The 15,118-nt window shown below is 40.9% G+C and overlaps 1 protein-coding gene across 1 annotated transcript; it reads left to right on the forward strand.

Annotated features, from left to right (window-relative positions):
- Positions 1 to 461: 461 nt before the first annotated feature.
- gtse1 (G-2 and S-phase expressed 1) lies at positions 462 to 14,088 on the forward strand. The gene is made up of 12 exons (XM_061076329.1): positions 462 to 506; positions 751 to 820; positions 903 to 960; positions 2,423 to 3,173; positions 4,320 to 4,481; positions 4,600 to 4,735; positions 5,947 to 6,342; positions 7,007 to 7,061; positions 8,730 to 8,945; positions 9,079 to 9,304; positions 11,485 to 11,601; positions 13,814 to 14,088. The coding sequence occupies exons 2-12, from the start codon at positions 799 to 801 to the stop codon at positions 13,898 to 13,900; spliced, it is 2,226 nt and encodes a 741-aa protein (XP_060932312.1). The 5' UTR covers positions 462 to 506; positions 751 to 798; the 3' UTR covers positions 13,901 to 14,088.
- The last annotated feature ends 1,030 nt before the right edge of the window (positions 14,089 to 15,118 follow it).

Here is a 15,118-nt window from a genome sequence, read left to right on the forward strand (position 1 = left end):
TTACTTTCTTTATTCGTTCAATACCTTTGTTAATATACTATTTTCTTCATTAGCTAGATTGATCAAATGAGCAGCATGCAGACTCAATTTCACCATGTTTGATAAATGAATACAGATTTAGATATACTTTGTCGTCATGGCAATAATATAAATAATAATAATAAAATGGTTTCTTTTTTTATGTAATGGTATTTGTTATGTGTTAATGTGAAAGTTCAGTAAAGTTATTTCAAGGGAATTAAATGTTTAAATCAGCTACAAAGCTTTAAAATCTTTACATTAAAGGAAAGTTTATAAAATCGGAAGAAGACCTATACAGAGGCCATGGTTTTTTATTAAAGTTTACAATACCCACAACTCCCCTCGCCTATAGCGTCATATCCCTCCAACCAATGGCTGGCTGCGTGTGAGTCATGTGACCCGCGACGCAGCAGATTTGAATTAGTCGGGTGCCTCTGTGTGTTTTCGTGTCGCAGTTTGATTTGTGATTTTTCAGATCATTTGAGGTTTGTAACTTCTACTTGATTTAAACTGTGAGCTCTGTGCGAGTCGTGTTTTCCTCTCGAATAAAGCAACTCACTGTCTAAATTCTCCGTTTAAAGCTCTTGTCACTTACCGTTTGGTTTACGTGGGCAAATGACAGGCTGGCTAGCGTAAGCTAAGTTAGCGTGAAGGCTAACGTCCTTGTGTGTGGTTTAGGTGTAAAGTATAGTTATTGTGGTTTAATGTCAGCTGAATGTGCCGCTGCAGGTCTGATCCGGGTCATTTCGTTTCCCACAGAGAAGCACCAGCAGCGGGATGGACTGTCGAGCTAACATCGGTAAGCTAACGTTGAGTCAGAATGAAACACTGCTAACCTGCTGCTCCTTTGCCTCATAGACTGTTTCTGTGTTTCTGGACAGATCTGTTCTTTCTGCCAGATGAGACGTTGGACTTCGATGTTTCTCTGTCACCTGCCAGGTAGGAAGCACATGTAAACTACGTCTGCTCCTTGTTACTGTAAAGCTGCTCCCTGGAGTTCGACCCGGACATGAATTATCCCAAATTATCCGGGTTGCCGGTATAATAGCAGTGTCTTAAAATATGCTGAAAATGTTTAAAAAGTACTTATGCACACCCTGAAGTAATTTCACGAAGCTTGAGATTTATCACTAAACATAACAATTTAGCACCTACACCACATCAAACGTGTTACGTTAACATTGAAGGAGGACGAATTCAGCTCGTTAAATAAGCTCTTAGTTTAACAATGACAAATTAAACAATTAATTCAAATGTACATATAAAAACAGCACAACCACTATGAACAAAGTTTGTGCACGAAAGAGCAAAGCAGCGAACTGTAAACATATCTGATGTCCGGTTTTGATCACAATATAAAATAACAACGCAAAACTAGTAGAGGAGAGAAGGTGGACAACTTGTGGACAACACCAGCAGCTCATGCTTTCAAAGTAACAACCAAATCCTCAGATCACTGTAACAACTATCTAGCAGGAATTTATCCAGGGTAGATGGTGATGAGCGATAACCGTTTCATTCCTAATCCGTAGCATGATTTTATACATTACACCTCTGCCACATGATTGTTTTATTATTGATTTGACTGTTGCACAAATAAATAGGTGTTCCTCCTGCTTTGTACTTTCTGGGATCTTCTGGCAAACTGAATACTCAATACCAGTACTTCCAGAGACTACTCCACTGGGCTCTTTGTCTTCATCTTTGGCAGACCAATGCTGAGTTCAGCCCTGTGGGATTGTTTTTCTTTTTGTATTCTCACCATTTAGTATATGCTTAATTGTTTTTCCGTTTATCTTGTTAAAAAGTAAAAAAAAGAAATTAAAATATCTACACAGCAACCAACTTCATTAATTACCAACAAATGTTGTGGTGACATCTGCGGATCGACTTACATTAAATTGAACTTGAAGGGACAGTTCACAGAAATATTTAAATTCACTAATCTATATTTAGGCTAAAACAGGTATAAATGACGCCGCTTCTAGTCGAATTTGGATGTTGGGGCCTACGGACACTTGATGACACCACAGGAGCAGTATTTTTTATATGTTTGAAGAATTGGTCACCTCAATTGTTTTGGATTTGACTGCAACACTGTTTACCCCGGAAACACCATATTTATTGTGGACTCAAACACTTCACCCACCCCTCCATCGGCATAGTGGTGAGTAGATAATGAGAGAATTTCCTTTTTTCAGTGAACTATCCCTTTAAGGTGAAGCAATAGAATTGTTGGTAATGCTCTCATTATTTACAAACAATGTTGCTGAGTTTAGAACTGTCACCCTCTTCATCCCTCAGTTTGCAGGTCTGAGACTCATCTCTTTTCTGATGTATTATTTCAGTTATTTGTCTGTGTTCCTCTCAGCCATGATATCTTTGACATTTCTCTCTGCAGCTTTAAAGGTGACGAAGATGAGGATGAGGTTTTCCTGGGTCCAGTTAGCCATAAAGAGAGGTGTGCTTTGGTGAACGTGGCGTCTCGTCTCGAGGAGCGAGACAGTGGTGTGCAGGCGAGCCTGAGCCCGCTGACTGAAGATCAGCTAGAGTCTGTGTGTCAGGAAGCACTCAAACTAGCCACCCAGCTGCAGAACAGTGAGCTGAGCCAGCCGCATCGTGAGTTTGGCGAGACCACCAAGATGACCACAAACAACAACACCACCACCCACAGAGAGGAGTTCGTCCAGGACAAAGTGGCCAAACTGAACATGCTCGGTCAAACTGCTAGTGCACTCAGCCCCATTAAACGCCAGACCTTCTGCGTGCAGGACAGTCCCATGAAGGAGCTGCCCCCTGCTGTCCAGCGCCGCCTGCTGAGGGGAAGTGGCGCCAACATAGCCCATAGTGTTCCCACCAACAAACCATCATCCACCCGCCACACCTCCATCAATGCGGCTTTATCCAACCGCCTTTCCTCTACTGCATCATCAAAGCGCCTTTCCTGTACAGCATCATCCACTCGTCCAACTACGAGACTCAGCACATCCAGCCCTGTCGCTGTGGCAAAGGCTCAGCCAAGGATGGCGCTGCGAGGAAAGGTTGCAATGGGAGTTGGTGTCGTGCTGCCAAGCAAACCAGCTGCCCCACCATCTTCCTGTTCAGCCAGCAAGAGCAGAGTGGAGAAGGCCAGACTACAACCACCGAGCAAAGTAGGAGAGATGTTTGATATTTTACTTTTCAGACGACAAGAGAAACAATCGGTTTATAAAACACCAAACTTGTGTCAGCCCATAACACCAGATATATCTTGTAGGTCTCTTCTACAACCGGTGGCCTGTAACCAGAACCTGATCTTAAGGGTTCTTGATCATTTCCACCATGTTGTACAGAGCATGATACTTTAAATATGTTTTTAAGTTGAGTCATTTTAAGTTTTTTTTTTTCAGTAGTATAATACAGTTGTAGGACAAAGGGCAATGAAAAAACACTGATGTAGGAGGCCTCACGTCGGTGGTGCACTGAACTGAAGGGGAGCGGCTCCAGGACAGCTCCCACCTCACTCAATTGCCCCTGTAGCCACTTGTTGATCCATGTTGGCGAATTATTCAAATTCCCAATAATCGCATTAACTGAACTGTGGAGATCCTCTAGTCTAGAGGTTCTCTGCAGGCCTGTACCCAACTGTACCTGTGAACACAAATGTCCTAGTGAGAGCCTTCAGAGTTTCTGCAAATGTTGTCTTCCTGGCCCGCCAAGTATAGAGTCATTAGAACTCCAGAGGAGACTTTGGGCCTCATTTACTAACATTTGCGCAGAAATTCCGGACCCAATTCTCCGGTTCCCCTCTTGAGGGTCATGTCTTAAAACGGCTATTCAAACAGACAGGGGTGAAAACATAACCTCTTTGGTGTGGGTAATAAAACCAGACATGGTACGGTTCATAAGGTTCCTGTGATGGGAGACCTTTTTTTCTCTCTCGTATTCTCGACAGTCAAATCTAAATGTTCCTCCTGTAAATCACTGGTAATTTCTTACCTAAACTATAGTTTTCTGCTTGTCTGCTTTCTTTAGGAGCAGTTAATCTGAAACTTGGTTTAGTTCAACAGGGGAAAATGTCTGGTCTGTGTCAAGTGGTAACACGACATGTTTCCCAGCACTTTTAAAAGTCACTTATTAACTAATTTTTTCATAATTGTTTGTGATTTCTAACATATTTCTTCTCGTATTCATCATCTGTGAGCCCCTCAGTGGGACCTGGTAGCGCAATGCTGGGGTCCTAACGCCCAGCTTTGGAAGTGCTCAGTCAATTGATGAATGAAATTATGTTCACGTCACCTGTCTGCTTTTTTCTTCAGGTGGTGGGGGGTCGAAGACGGAGCCCGTCCTCTCATCCTTCCAGCAGGGCGGAGTCTTACGAGGATCTGCTCTCCGATTCGGCGAGCATGGCCTCTGACCTCAGTGACTCATCCCTCAACTCCAGCCTGCTGGGAAAACGCATGCTGGCTCCGCCCACCAAGGTAACAAATGTGTCCTCAGTAACAGCAGTGCCAAAACTTATTGTATAATCAATCAGACACTGCAGTCAAGCACATTCAATGAAACTGGTGTTTGTTTGGTTTTTCTTCAATTCATCAGAATGTTGGGAGGAAGTTGTCAGGAGTGAAAGCTCCACCACTTCAGAACAGGAGGGTGGCAGACAGGAAGAACACGTCGTCATCCTCGTCCTCAGTGTCCAGCTTCAACTCCAGTTTGTCTGTGTCCCCGACTAAAGGTATGCTAACTGCTACCCGCTAACTGTCCACCCTGAACCAGTTTAAAGTTTGCATACAAATACATTTAAAGTGATAATGCCGCCTTCAATGTGTTTTTTGAGCTTTAAACTAAGTTATATGGCTGACTTTTGGAGAAACTTATTGCTTGTGTGGGGGGGTAGGTTAGGCTTGTCTTAGCCCCGCCTCCTAGTACTGCTTTCTTAAAGTGACTACAAGGAGTTTTTAACTGGTTATGATGTGAAAATATGTTTTAAAGTGGATATAGATACTTTCCCCCAGCATCTTCACATGGTCTGTTGCAGTCAGGCATTGGTTTGTATTTTTCTTTCAAAAGTATGTTCATCTAACTGTTTTCAGATATGAATTATGGAAAATGTCTTGAAAATCTGGTTCAGAGTTTCCCTTTCACATATGAACAGCACAGCAAGAGATTGTCTGGGTAAGAGACGTTCACAACAACAGGAAACTTTCAGGCAGGGAATGGCACCTGGGTATAGAATGAAGGAGGCAGAACACAACGTTTATTTCACTGCGACCTAAATGACTGAGTCTCTTGCCGTTCCTTTAACTTGTTTGAGGATTTATGGGCCTCGTGCTAAAAACTCTTCAATTTCATTGTCGACTAAGAAGGGCTGTCAAACACTAACATTTTTTTTATCAGATTAATCACCATTTGTCAATTTTCCCAAAAAATCACCATTTTCTCTGAATATTGTTGTGGCATTGGAAAGATAAATGACAGAAGGCGGATATATACATACATATTATATAATTTGTTTTATTGATGACAAGTCCAAATTATGGCAATATTAAGATTGAAAAATTACATAAAAACAAACTACAAACATACCACACCATTATTCAATGTGCCTGTCTCTTTGCTATACCTCTGAGCAAATAAAAGATGATGTTATTTAGAACATCATCCTATAAACTAAAAGATAAACTTCATCATTAAACAATTTGGAGCCTGGAGCAAATCAAACAAACACTAAGTTACACTATGTCCTGATCAGGTCCTGATAACTAGTGATGGGTGTTTATTAGTTCAAGTGAGAGCAGGTCGGAGTGGAGGGATATGGGTACTTGGATTGGGTCATTTTGCGCATGCATTAATGCGTTCATTTTGATTTAAAAAAATGACTTACCTGCTCTCATTCAATCAGCAGTTCAATTTTCTGTACAGATGTTTTCTTTTTTTTTATCTCAGGTAAACTGAACTCATCTCTGAATCGGAGTCTAAGCAGCACCACTGGCCCTGCTCCCTCCAGCATCAACAGACTGGCAAATCACAGCAAAGCACGCCGTTCCACTGTCTATGCCGTCGCAGATCCAACATCCTCCACCACTGGAGGCAGGCGCTCGCTGTCCACGCAGGCTAGGAAGCTGTCTGAGGTGGAGCCCTTCAAAGCAACCAGGTCCACGTCACTGAAGAGAGCTGAGGCCACGCCCCTCCAGCTGACACCAGCCAAGAGAATTTTGCAGAGAACCGTCTCTGTCCCCCCCACCGCATTTGTCCGCCCGCAGAGTGGATTGAAAGTCAAACCTGAGGCTCAAATACTACCAACGCCCAGCGGAGGAGTGAGAGGAGACCACCACGGAGATGGTGAGAGATGCTTTGAATGACCAAGCTGTTTCAGAAATTCAAAAAATTGTGATTTTTGTTCAGAGACAGAAATATAGATTACTATAGATACTTAAAACTAAACTCCTCCTCCACATTTTAGCACTGTATTTTTGATTGCTGACGATAATATCCTGCAGATGCCTGCAGGATATTATCGTCAGCATTCAAAAACTTTGCTCCAGTGCAATTTTCCATTGACCTAATTACTAAGAACAGAGCTGCTATATCAGACTACATCTAAAATCTAAATCCACAGACGAACATCCTGCAAAGTAACTTGAGACACTGCAAAAACAAGCTATAATATGTTTAGAGCATCCTCACTTGACTCTTGCACTGTACTGTCAGTATAAATATTGATTCCAATCTAAAAAATAAAATGTTCACACCTCTGCAATAGAACAAACAATGGTACCAGTTTAATTTAATTTTTTCCTGCATACAACCTGACTGTGGTTCTTTAGTAAAATAGACCAAATCTAATTGTATAGTTTGATGCCTTAAGTACCATACGATTCCCTGCTGCTCTTCTCCTTCAGAACAAATAACATTTGAATCAAATCTTTTGGGTCAAACTAAGTTAGTTTTCACTTTCTGTATTTGATTCTTTAATACACCTGTGTCTGTCGTTTTTCATCACCAGGGCTCCCAAAGATGCTGAGGCCAAAGAGAATGGTGTCAGCGAGCAGCATGGAAAGGTGGGTAGCATCATACTACACAACTTTCACTGGAAAAGTGTCATCTGCTGTACAATAACATCTTTCATGTCCATGAAAATATCACAAAAGGTACTCTAGGTACTCTCCCCATAGGCTTGAGTGGAGAATACGTAATTTAAGACACCCGACATTGAACGGAGCAAACAGCGGAGAAGTTATTGAAGATGGATGACATTAAATTAATAATTGAAGGGGAGTGCAGTGCAGTGAGCTGTATGATCCTCGGCACATGTTGTATAAAGACAACACCAAAAAGGACAAATGTTGGGACGCTGTTGCAGTTAATGTTGGAGCAACAAGTGACTATATGCCTTTTATACTACTGGGTCAACGGGTGATGTTATTAGCGCTGTCCGTCGCTTCAGCGTCCGGTGTAAACAACCAAGCGCCGCCGCTGTTTTGTTCAGGGGTTGTTTAGGGATTAGTTTCGATGATATTACTGGGAAAAATATATTAGCATGCTGATTGAGGATTGTTCATCTGTTCATCTAGCCTATTCCCATTGATTTATCCATCAATTGTAAAATATTTTTATAGCCGATTCCAATTGTTTGGCTAAATATTTATATCTCTGGCATTGCATTAGTGTTTTTTTACAAACTTTTTTCTCATCTTAATCTACAGAACAATGCCACGTGCACTCTCTCATGTGTGGAGACATTTCACCCCATCCAATGTAGAAGGAAAGGCTGTGTACATTTGCAAATACTGTGCAAAGACCTTTGTTAAGAATGACACAACGATGCAGAAGCGTATAGTCAAGTGCCCAAAGTTTCCTCAGGGCTCAAATCAGCCTATGACCAAAAACAAAATGTTTGTATTTAGGTCTGTATATGACAAGGTAAACACAGTTAGTATAAATTACCCACAACATTTCCAGTTTTTTCCCATTAATTCCCATGGAAAGTTTCCAACTTTGAATATTCCTGGAATTTGCAACCCTAGGTGTGATACATTGAAATAAGCATTTGCATCTCAACTCTATTTCTGCTAGCATCGCTACTTCCACTAGCAGACTTTTAGGCCTCAAAATAGGTATAAATGATTTCGTTTTGAGGAATTCCGGACACTGATGACACCATAGGAGCAGTATGGAGGCATGTTGTGTTTTTTTCTGTTGTTTTTACGTTTGTAAAATGTATCACCTGTTACTCCAATTTGATTTGGCTGGAAACCTGTTTACCCCTGAGTCTCCAGAAGGGTAGTGTTGACTCAAAAACTTCATCCACCCCTCCATCAGCATAGTGGAGATAGATGAGTTAATTTTTTGGTGAACTATCCCTTTTAAGGACTCCGATCCCACACCATACAGGCTGTTGTCCAGTCCATCAATTGGTCAAGAAAAAGGGGTTCATGTCAGTCCGACACGAATAACTTAACATGCATCATATCTATGACACAGAGGCGCCTTACTGGAATTTTGACAGGTTGGCACTAAGAGAGAAAGGTCATATGTAACCATAGATCATTGTAACGAAATGAATGGAACCATACCATAAGTCTAAACAACTGTCACTACTACAACATCACCTCTCCTATCTGTCTGTGTAGCCTCAGTCTGAGCTCTCCAGTTGTGTTTATTGGGATTTTATTCAACCTATTAAGTTTCTGGCTGTTGCCATCACTTATGGTCCTCCTCTCCTGTAGTCTTCCTCAGAAGCTTACTGTAGGTCCTCTGACACCCTGTCCTGGGGGAAGCAAGTCTGTGCAGATGAAGGCGCGCCGTCCCTCTGCCCTTCCCACCCCACTGAGGCACAGAATGTCTTCTATTCCCACGCCCACCAAGACCCGGCCTGCCAGGCCACCGCCCACCTCTGATACCGACACCGCCCCCAGCGCTGACGGGATGGAAAGTAGCTGCAGGTGAGAAACTTAAATCTGCAGTTGACGAATAAAAAAGCTGCTCACACCCCTGCTTCCTGGCTGTTACTATGAGAATACATGGAGAGTGCTAAATCTGTCAGTTACCTCTGTTTTGTGTTGTCTTCCCATGTAGCCCCGACCCTGAAAATGTACAGGAAGAGGAGCCTGTTGATGCCCTGGATATTCAGCCCTTCTCTCTGGAGGAGGAACAGCCCCCTGATGGCCCTCCCTGCAGCGCTCCACAGCCTGAACAGTCAGAGAGCACGGAGCCTGACGCACCGAGTCAGGTCCAATCAGAGCCCATTCAAAACCTGATCGAACTGGGGACTTCAGAGGAAAGCAACAGCAAGGCAGAGGAGGTCAGAGGTCACGCTCATAAACACATGTGCTACCCGTTTTAATAATTTGCCCAAGACTGCGAGGAAGGTAGTTCCTTTTGAGAGCTTTCTAATTCTTTGTGATCAAGTTTGATATCACACAGCTTGGAGTGGTTAGAGGCGAGCAACTTCCAGGAGTGCAGCACTGGGACACACTCCCAGAACTTGCATGAAAATAACTACCTGTTACATGTCAAGGGAAAAAAAGGTCAAGGAGGGTCAGGAATGAATAAAATGAATTTGCTGGTGTTCAAGGTTTCTGGAGGCTAAACATATGTTAACCCAAACTCTGTTCCAATCAAACGCTGAGCTCCGATCTGGAACAGACTAGGTCTCTAAGTGTAGTGACAATCTAGAGTTTTAAATCCCTGTCAGAATATAATGTTATTTGTGAAGTGCATTTCCAGAAATGTTTGAGCTTGTCTGATTTTATTATTTAATTTAAAATGTTTAGGTTGTTTGGCCTTGTTGGAGGAACCGACCGACCTTCAGTCCTTCAGAACAATTAGATTTGTAAAATATTTGGTGATGACCCTCCTGTGACCGAAATTCAAAATAGTTGGTTGAGACCAATTTGTCTTGTGAGTTTTATTAAAGCCTTGATGCTCAATCATTTAGCTGGTGTGAAAGCATATGGACAAAAGGAGAGCAGTCAGTGGAAAGAAAATGATAACAGATCCAGCTCAAACTAAGAGGGGTCATAATAGTTTTTCACCCAGTTCCACTGCGCAAAGAAATTCTAAGCTCAGTAGTTTCTTCTGTTTGACATAAACCAGAGACTAAGTAGTGTTAATGTGCAGGAGATAAGGTAAAGTTCAAGTCCCAGTGGTTTCACATGAGTGAACCCGTCATAGAACAAACATACATGACAATATGTAAATTACATTACTACCTCTAACCAGAGACCAGAATGTAACAGGTATCCCGCCTCTGTGCCGCTTTTCGTCTTGTTGCAGTTTGTAAACTCATTAGAGGATTCGATCTTGTTGGTCTCCACATTTTGTGGACACGTCTTGTTCCAGCTTTTGATCCTGATGACGTTTGAAGTCTGTCAGCGAGACTTCTCAATGTGTCATGTTTGTCTCTTTCTAGTCTGTAGCCTTGTCAGACTTGGTCTCATCTAGGGTTGCAAAATTCCGGGAATATTCAAAGTTGGAAACTTTCCATGGAAATTTACGGGAATAAACGGGAATATACGGGAATTAACGGGAATAAACTGGAAATGTTGTGGGTAAGTTATACTAACTGTATTTACCTTTTCATGTACAGACATAAATATAAACATTTTGTTCTGTCAAAGGCTGATTTGAGCCCTGAGGAAACTTTGGGCACTTGACTATATGCTTCTACATCGTTGTGTCATTCTTAACACAGGTCTTTGCACAGTATTTGCAAATGTACACAGCCTTTCCTTCTACATTGGATGGGGTGAAATGTCTCCACACATGAGATAGTGCACGTGGCATTGTTCTTTAGAATAAGATGAGAAAAAAGTTTGTAAAAAAACACTAATGCAATGCCAGAGATATAAATAGTTAGCCAAACAATTGAAATCGTCTGTAAACATATTTTACAATTGATGGATAAATTAATGGAAATAGGCTAGATGAACAGATGAACAATCCTCAATCAGCATGCTAATATATTTTCCCCAGTAATATCATCGAAACGTACCTGACTAGTCCTGCACACTACAGCAGGCCTCAATAGTGCTGTAGTGTGAAGGATGCTGGGAATTATCTGTGCAGCCTGTGCTGCATTCCATACATCTTTAATAGAGTTTTGAATGATGTTTTTATTGCTCAGCTTTTAATTTGCGTTTTTGTTTTTTTTTTCAAAATTCCCCAAATTCCCGAGCTTTACTTCCCATGGAAAGTTTCCGGAAATTTACCGGAAACTTTCCACCCCTTTGCAGCCCTAGTCTCATCTCAGGTGTTGGTTCTGAGTAAACCATTTCTGCTGGCACAAAACTTGAATCTGATCAGGACAATGTGTCTTGTCTCTTCAATTATTTACAAATCAATTTAATGAAACCATGAACCATGTTCAGTCCAGAGTTAAGATATGTTGTAATTTGTTTGTGTCCTCTTAATTTGTGCCCAGTCAGCTGAATTTGTCTGCATTACCTCACAGATCCTCATCACCCTCTGTTCTCTCTACAGATTCTCCTGATGGATCTTCCAGCTCCAACTCTGCAGCCTCAAGAGAAACTGCTCATCGACCTAAACAACACCCCCGACTTGATCCGGACCAATGGCAAGAGTTGCACCACAACTCAGGTAATGCCTCACGTCTGCTTATATCCACAGACAATATGTTGTAACCCCTTTACAGCAATAATGTGTGAAGTTATGCTAAATGTCCAAAAGTATGTGGACAGGCCTTCGTAAGCCTAAAGAGAATTATCACCTGAGTGTGTAGCTATTCAGCTTCACAGAGCTCCATAATAAGCTCTCAGACATGCACACAAAAAAACTGATATTCTCCTGAAATTATCTGGAGGGGCTGTATGTGACAACGCAAATGGCTCAGTCAAATAATTAGGGACGGGAATCGGCAGGGACCTCCCGATACGATACTATCACAATACTTAGGTGGCGATACGATATGTATTGCGATTTCTGTGGGTATTGCGATTCTGTAAGTATTGCGATTCGATATTACGATTTCCTGGGATTTCTTTTGGTTATTTTTTTTTTTTAAATACTGGACCATGGAAAAATGTTGAATCATTCCTTCAAATACAACACAGTCAAATTCACTTAGAGCTTTACCAGTTTTATTTTAAATATTAACATTAACTTAATGACTGCCGGGCAGCCAATAGAGAAAATAAATAAAAATGTGTCTATTATTGTATGGCCCTGTCAACTGCACACAAACTGACAGATTAAGAAATGTATGCCACTTAGGCTACTTTTAAACAATAAATAAAAGGTAAATTAAACAGAATGAATAAAAGTTTACTTAAAATATAAACTTTGAAATAAACAAAAAGTAGGCTATTGTTGTTTGCATGTAGCCGATGCAAAGCTAGTGCTTGGGTATGTTTAGATTCTTGTGCAAAAACAAGAGCTGGTCAACATGCTCTGGGGTGATGTTGCTCCCCCAATATATCCCCCCCGGTATAAACCAATAAATATGTTTAAAAAAAAATCGATTTGGGAGGCAGCATATCCATTTAAAATCGTCATTCACAAGAATCGCGATTTGTAACTGAATCGATTTTTTCCCCCATCCCTACAAATAATGCAGGCATTCTCCAGAGTTTCTCCTGCCAGCCCTCTAGTAAAATACTCCAGAGAATTTCATTGCGTGAACACAGCCAGATATCTTCCGGAGGATGCACCGTGAGCGCGTGGCAGTATTGATATTTCTTACACGTGATAATAATGCTAATATCTCTGGATGAAGAAGAGGAGCCATACATGTAGGAGAAGATGCCAACTAGCAAAGAAAATGAGATCCAAGAACTCTGGTCATAAGGGCAGATGCCGCTGTTTATGTGCTGTATACCAAAACACGTGCTTTCTACCCAGATGCGCATTAGCACCTAAATATTCTGAATGTTTTCCTGTTGTGAATGCGTCCGACCCGCACAATCTCCTGCTGCGTTCTTAACATGTGAAAAGCAAAGTGCAAAATCTGGACAATTGGTCCCAGGTATTATCCAGAGTTGATGTCTGAAAACGGCCATGTAATTTTCAGTTCGTTCTTTCGTCCAAGCCACAACCTTAACTGTTATGGTCCAGTATCACCGCTCTCGGTGTCGTTTTTCGGCTGCACCACTCATCCGTTTCCTCAAAAACACTGTCCACTCTTTACTCAAGTGGAGCATTTAGCAGCTGTAGAGTCAAATATTTCCTTCTGCAGTAAGTAGAGACCAACTTTATGTCAATGTTGTGTCAGAGCTATTTCCACAACCCAAGCAAAATCATGTTTATGTACATGTTGGTGATTGTTTAGAGAAGATGTTTTGATAAATCAATCCGTTTTACAGTATATATTGGATTATTAGCATAGCTTTAAGTGGTAAAACTCCCTTTAAACTGATCAAATAATATGAAATCCATCACTTAATTTACACCTAAAAGGATTAGCATTGGAGGGGAAATTGGTGCATTTTAAAGTCGTTTGTCCATTTTTAAAACTGGTGATAATCCTTCAAGTTATTTCAATCCATTCGTGAATTAATTGATTGATGCTGAGGTTGCTTCAAATTTGTTACATAACATCAAATGTGTTTTTATTAGGGGTGGCAAGTGAAGGGATCTCTGGCTGTCAGACCACGGTGCTTATGTTTTTGGAGTAAATAAGGGATGAACACTTCACATTGTATAGTTCCCCCATGCACAAAACCTGCTTTTTAAAGAATTTGTAATACTGTATTTAGAGGAGATGAAATAAAAATTCATGATTAAAAAGAAAATTTAGAGATAAAGACATGTTTTCAAAAAGCATAACCAAAAATGTGTTGTTTCGTCAAAGCAGCTGATCGACCTGAGCTCTCCGCTCATCAGGTGGAGTCCAGAAGACAAGAAGGAGAACAACGCTCCGCTCATCAACCTCTCCTTCTGATCCACATCCTCCTGAACACGTGGACCTGCTGGCCTCTGCAGTAAACTGGACTCATCAGGTTTCTGTCTCCAGAAACTCTGATGATGACCCAGTTCAGACGACAGAGTTTTGAATGATTGAAATCTTTACTGAATTCTGAGTATTGTGTTTTAAATTATGAAAATATTCAGAGGATGCTGAAGTTTTTCTGTACCTGACTGTACTTTTCATCGTCTTTGTCTCGCTGCTCTTCTTAATGTTTGAATAAATGTAGTTCTCGTCACTACTTTATACTGATGTTTTTGTCTGTTCTGTCCACCAACATTGAAACCTAATAATTGAGCAACTAAAATTGAGCTTTTTTTGGACTATTTTCAAGAAAAACAGTCGCTTGCACTTCAGAACTACAATGGTACTTAGTAGGACACAGTCGTCCAGCAAGGCCCAACAGCTCCCTTAAATCCAATCAAGCATTTGTGGTCTTTTTGTCATCTGCAGAATACTGCGTTGTTGGTTAATGTTGGCGTGTGGGCTTGTATCTTAAAAGAGAATAAAGCCAAATATTCTTCCTGGGAGAACTCCACTGTCAGTAACTGTCTGTGCTTCCAGACAAGTATGAAGCAAGAGAGAAAATACCAGAACCTTTAGCTATTACTACCTGTCATTAAAAACAAAGTGACCTCTTATTGTATATATCTTTTCCAATAACTATCGACATGATATTGCCAGCCAACAGTTTGTGATATTGTTTGTTGTTTAAAAATGTAGCAAAAATAATATCTCGCTTTTTTTGGAAAATTTTAAATTTCATCTAATGCATGAATGTTAAATCCAAGACGGATCTGATATGACATTATTGATAATACTTAGCTTTTTATGTACTACATATATTTACTAAATGATAAATATGCACATGTAGCCCAACTAAGAAAGGTTGAGTCCCATTTTATTTAATGCTTGAAGCAGGTGACTAATCAACTGTCCTCATATGTGTATGAATTTGTGTGTGTTTGTCCCAATTTCTCTGGAAGATTTCATCAGACTGTTCCTGTAACTATGAAGAAAAAAAGGTTGTAAACTTTTCAACTTTGACACACCCAAATCCTGACCTGTGTGTATCACAAAGTGTTACATATCAATTTGAGCTCTAGTTCCTCGTACAGATCACTGGGTTTCCTTATTCCACGAGCCTGAGGACAGGAGTTCATGACTCTCAGTTTCCTTCCAGAAAAGACACTT

The sequence above is a fragment of the Limanda limanda genome, chromosome 8 (genome assembly GCF_963576545.1).
Source record: "Limanda limanda chromosome 8, fLimLim1.1, whole genome shotgun sequence".
In the NCBI taxonomy this organism is placed as follows: Eukaryota; Metazoa; Chordata; class Actinopteri; order Pleuronectiformes; family Pleuronectidae; genus Limanda; species Limanda limanda.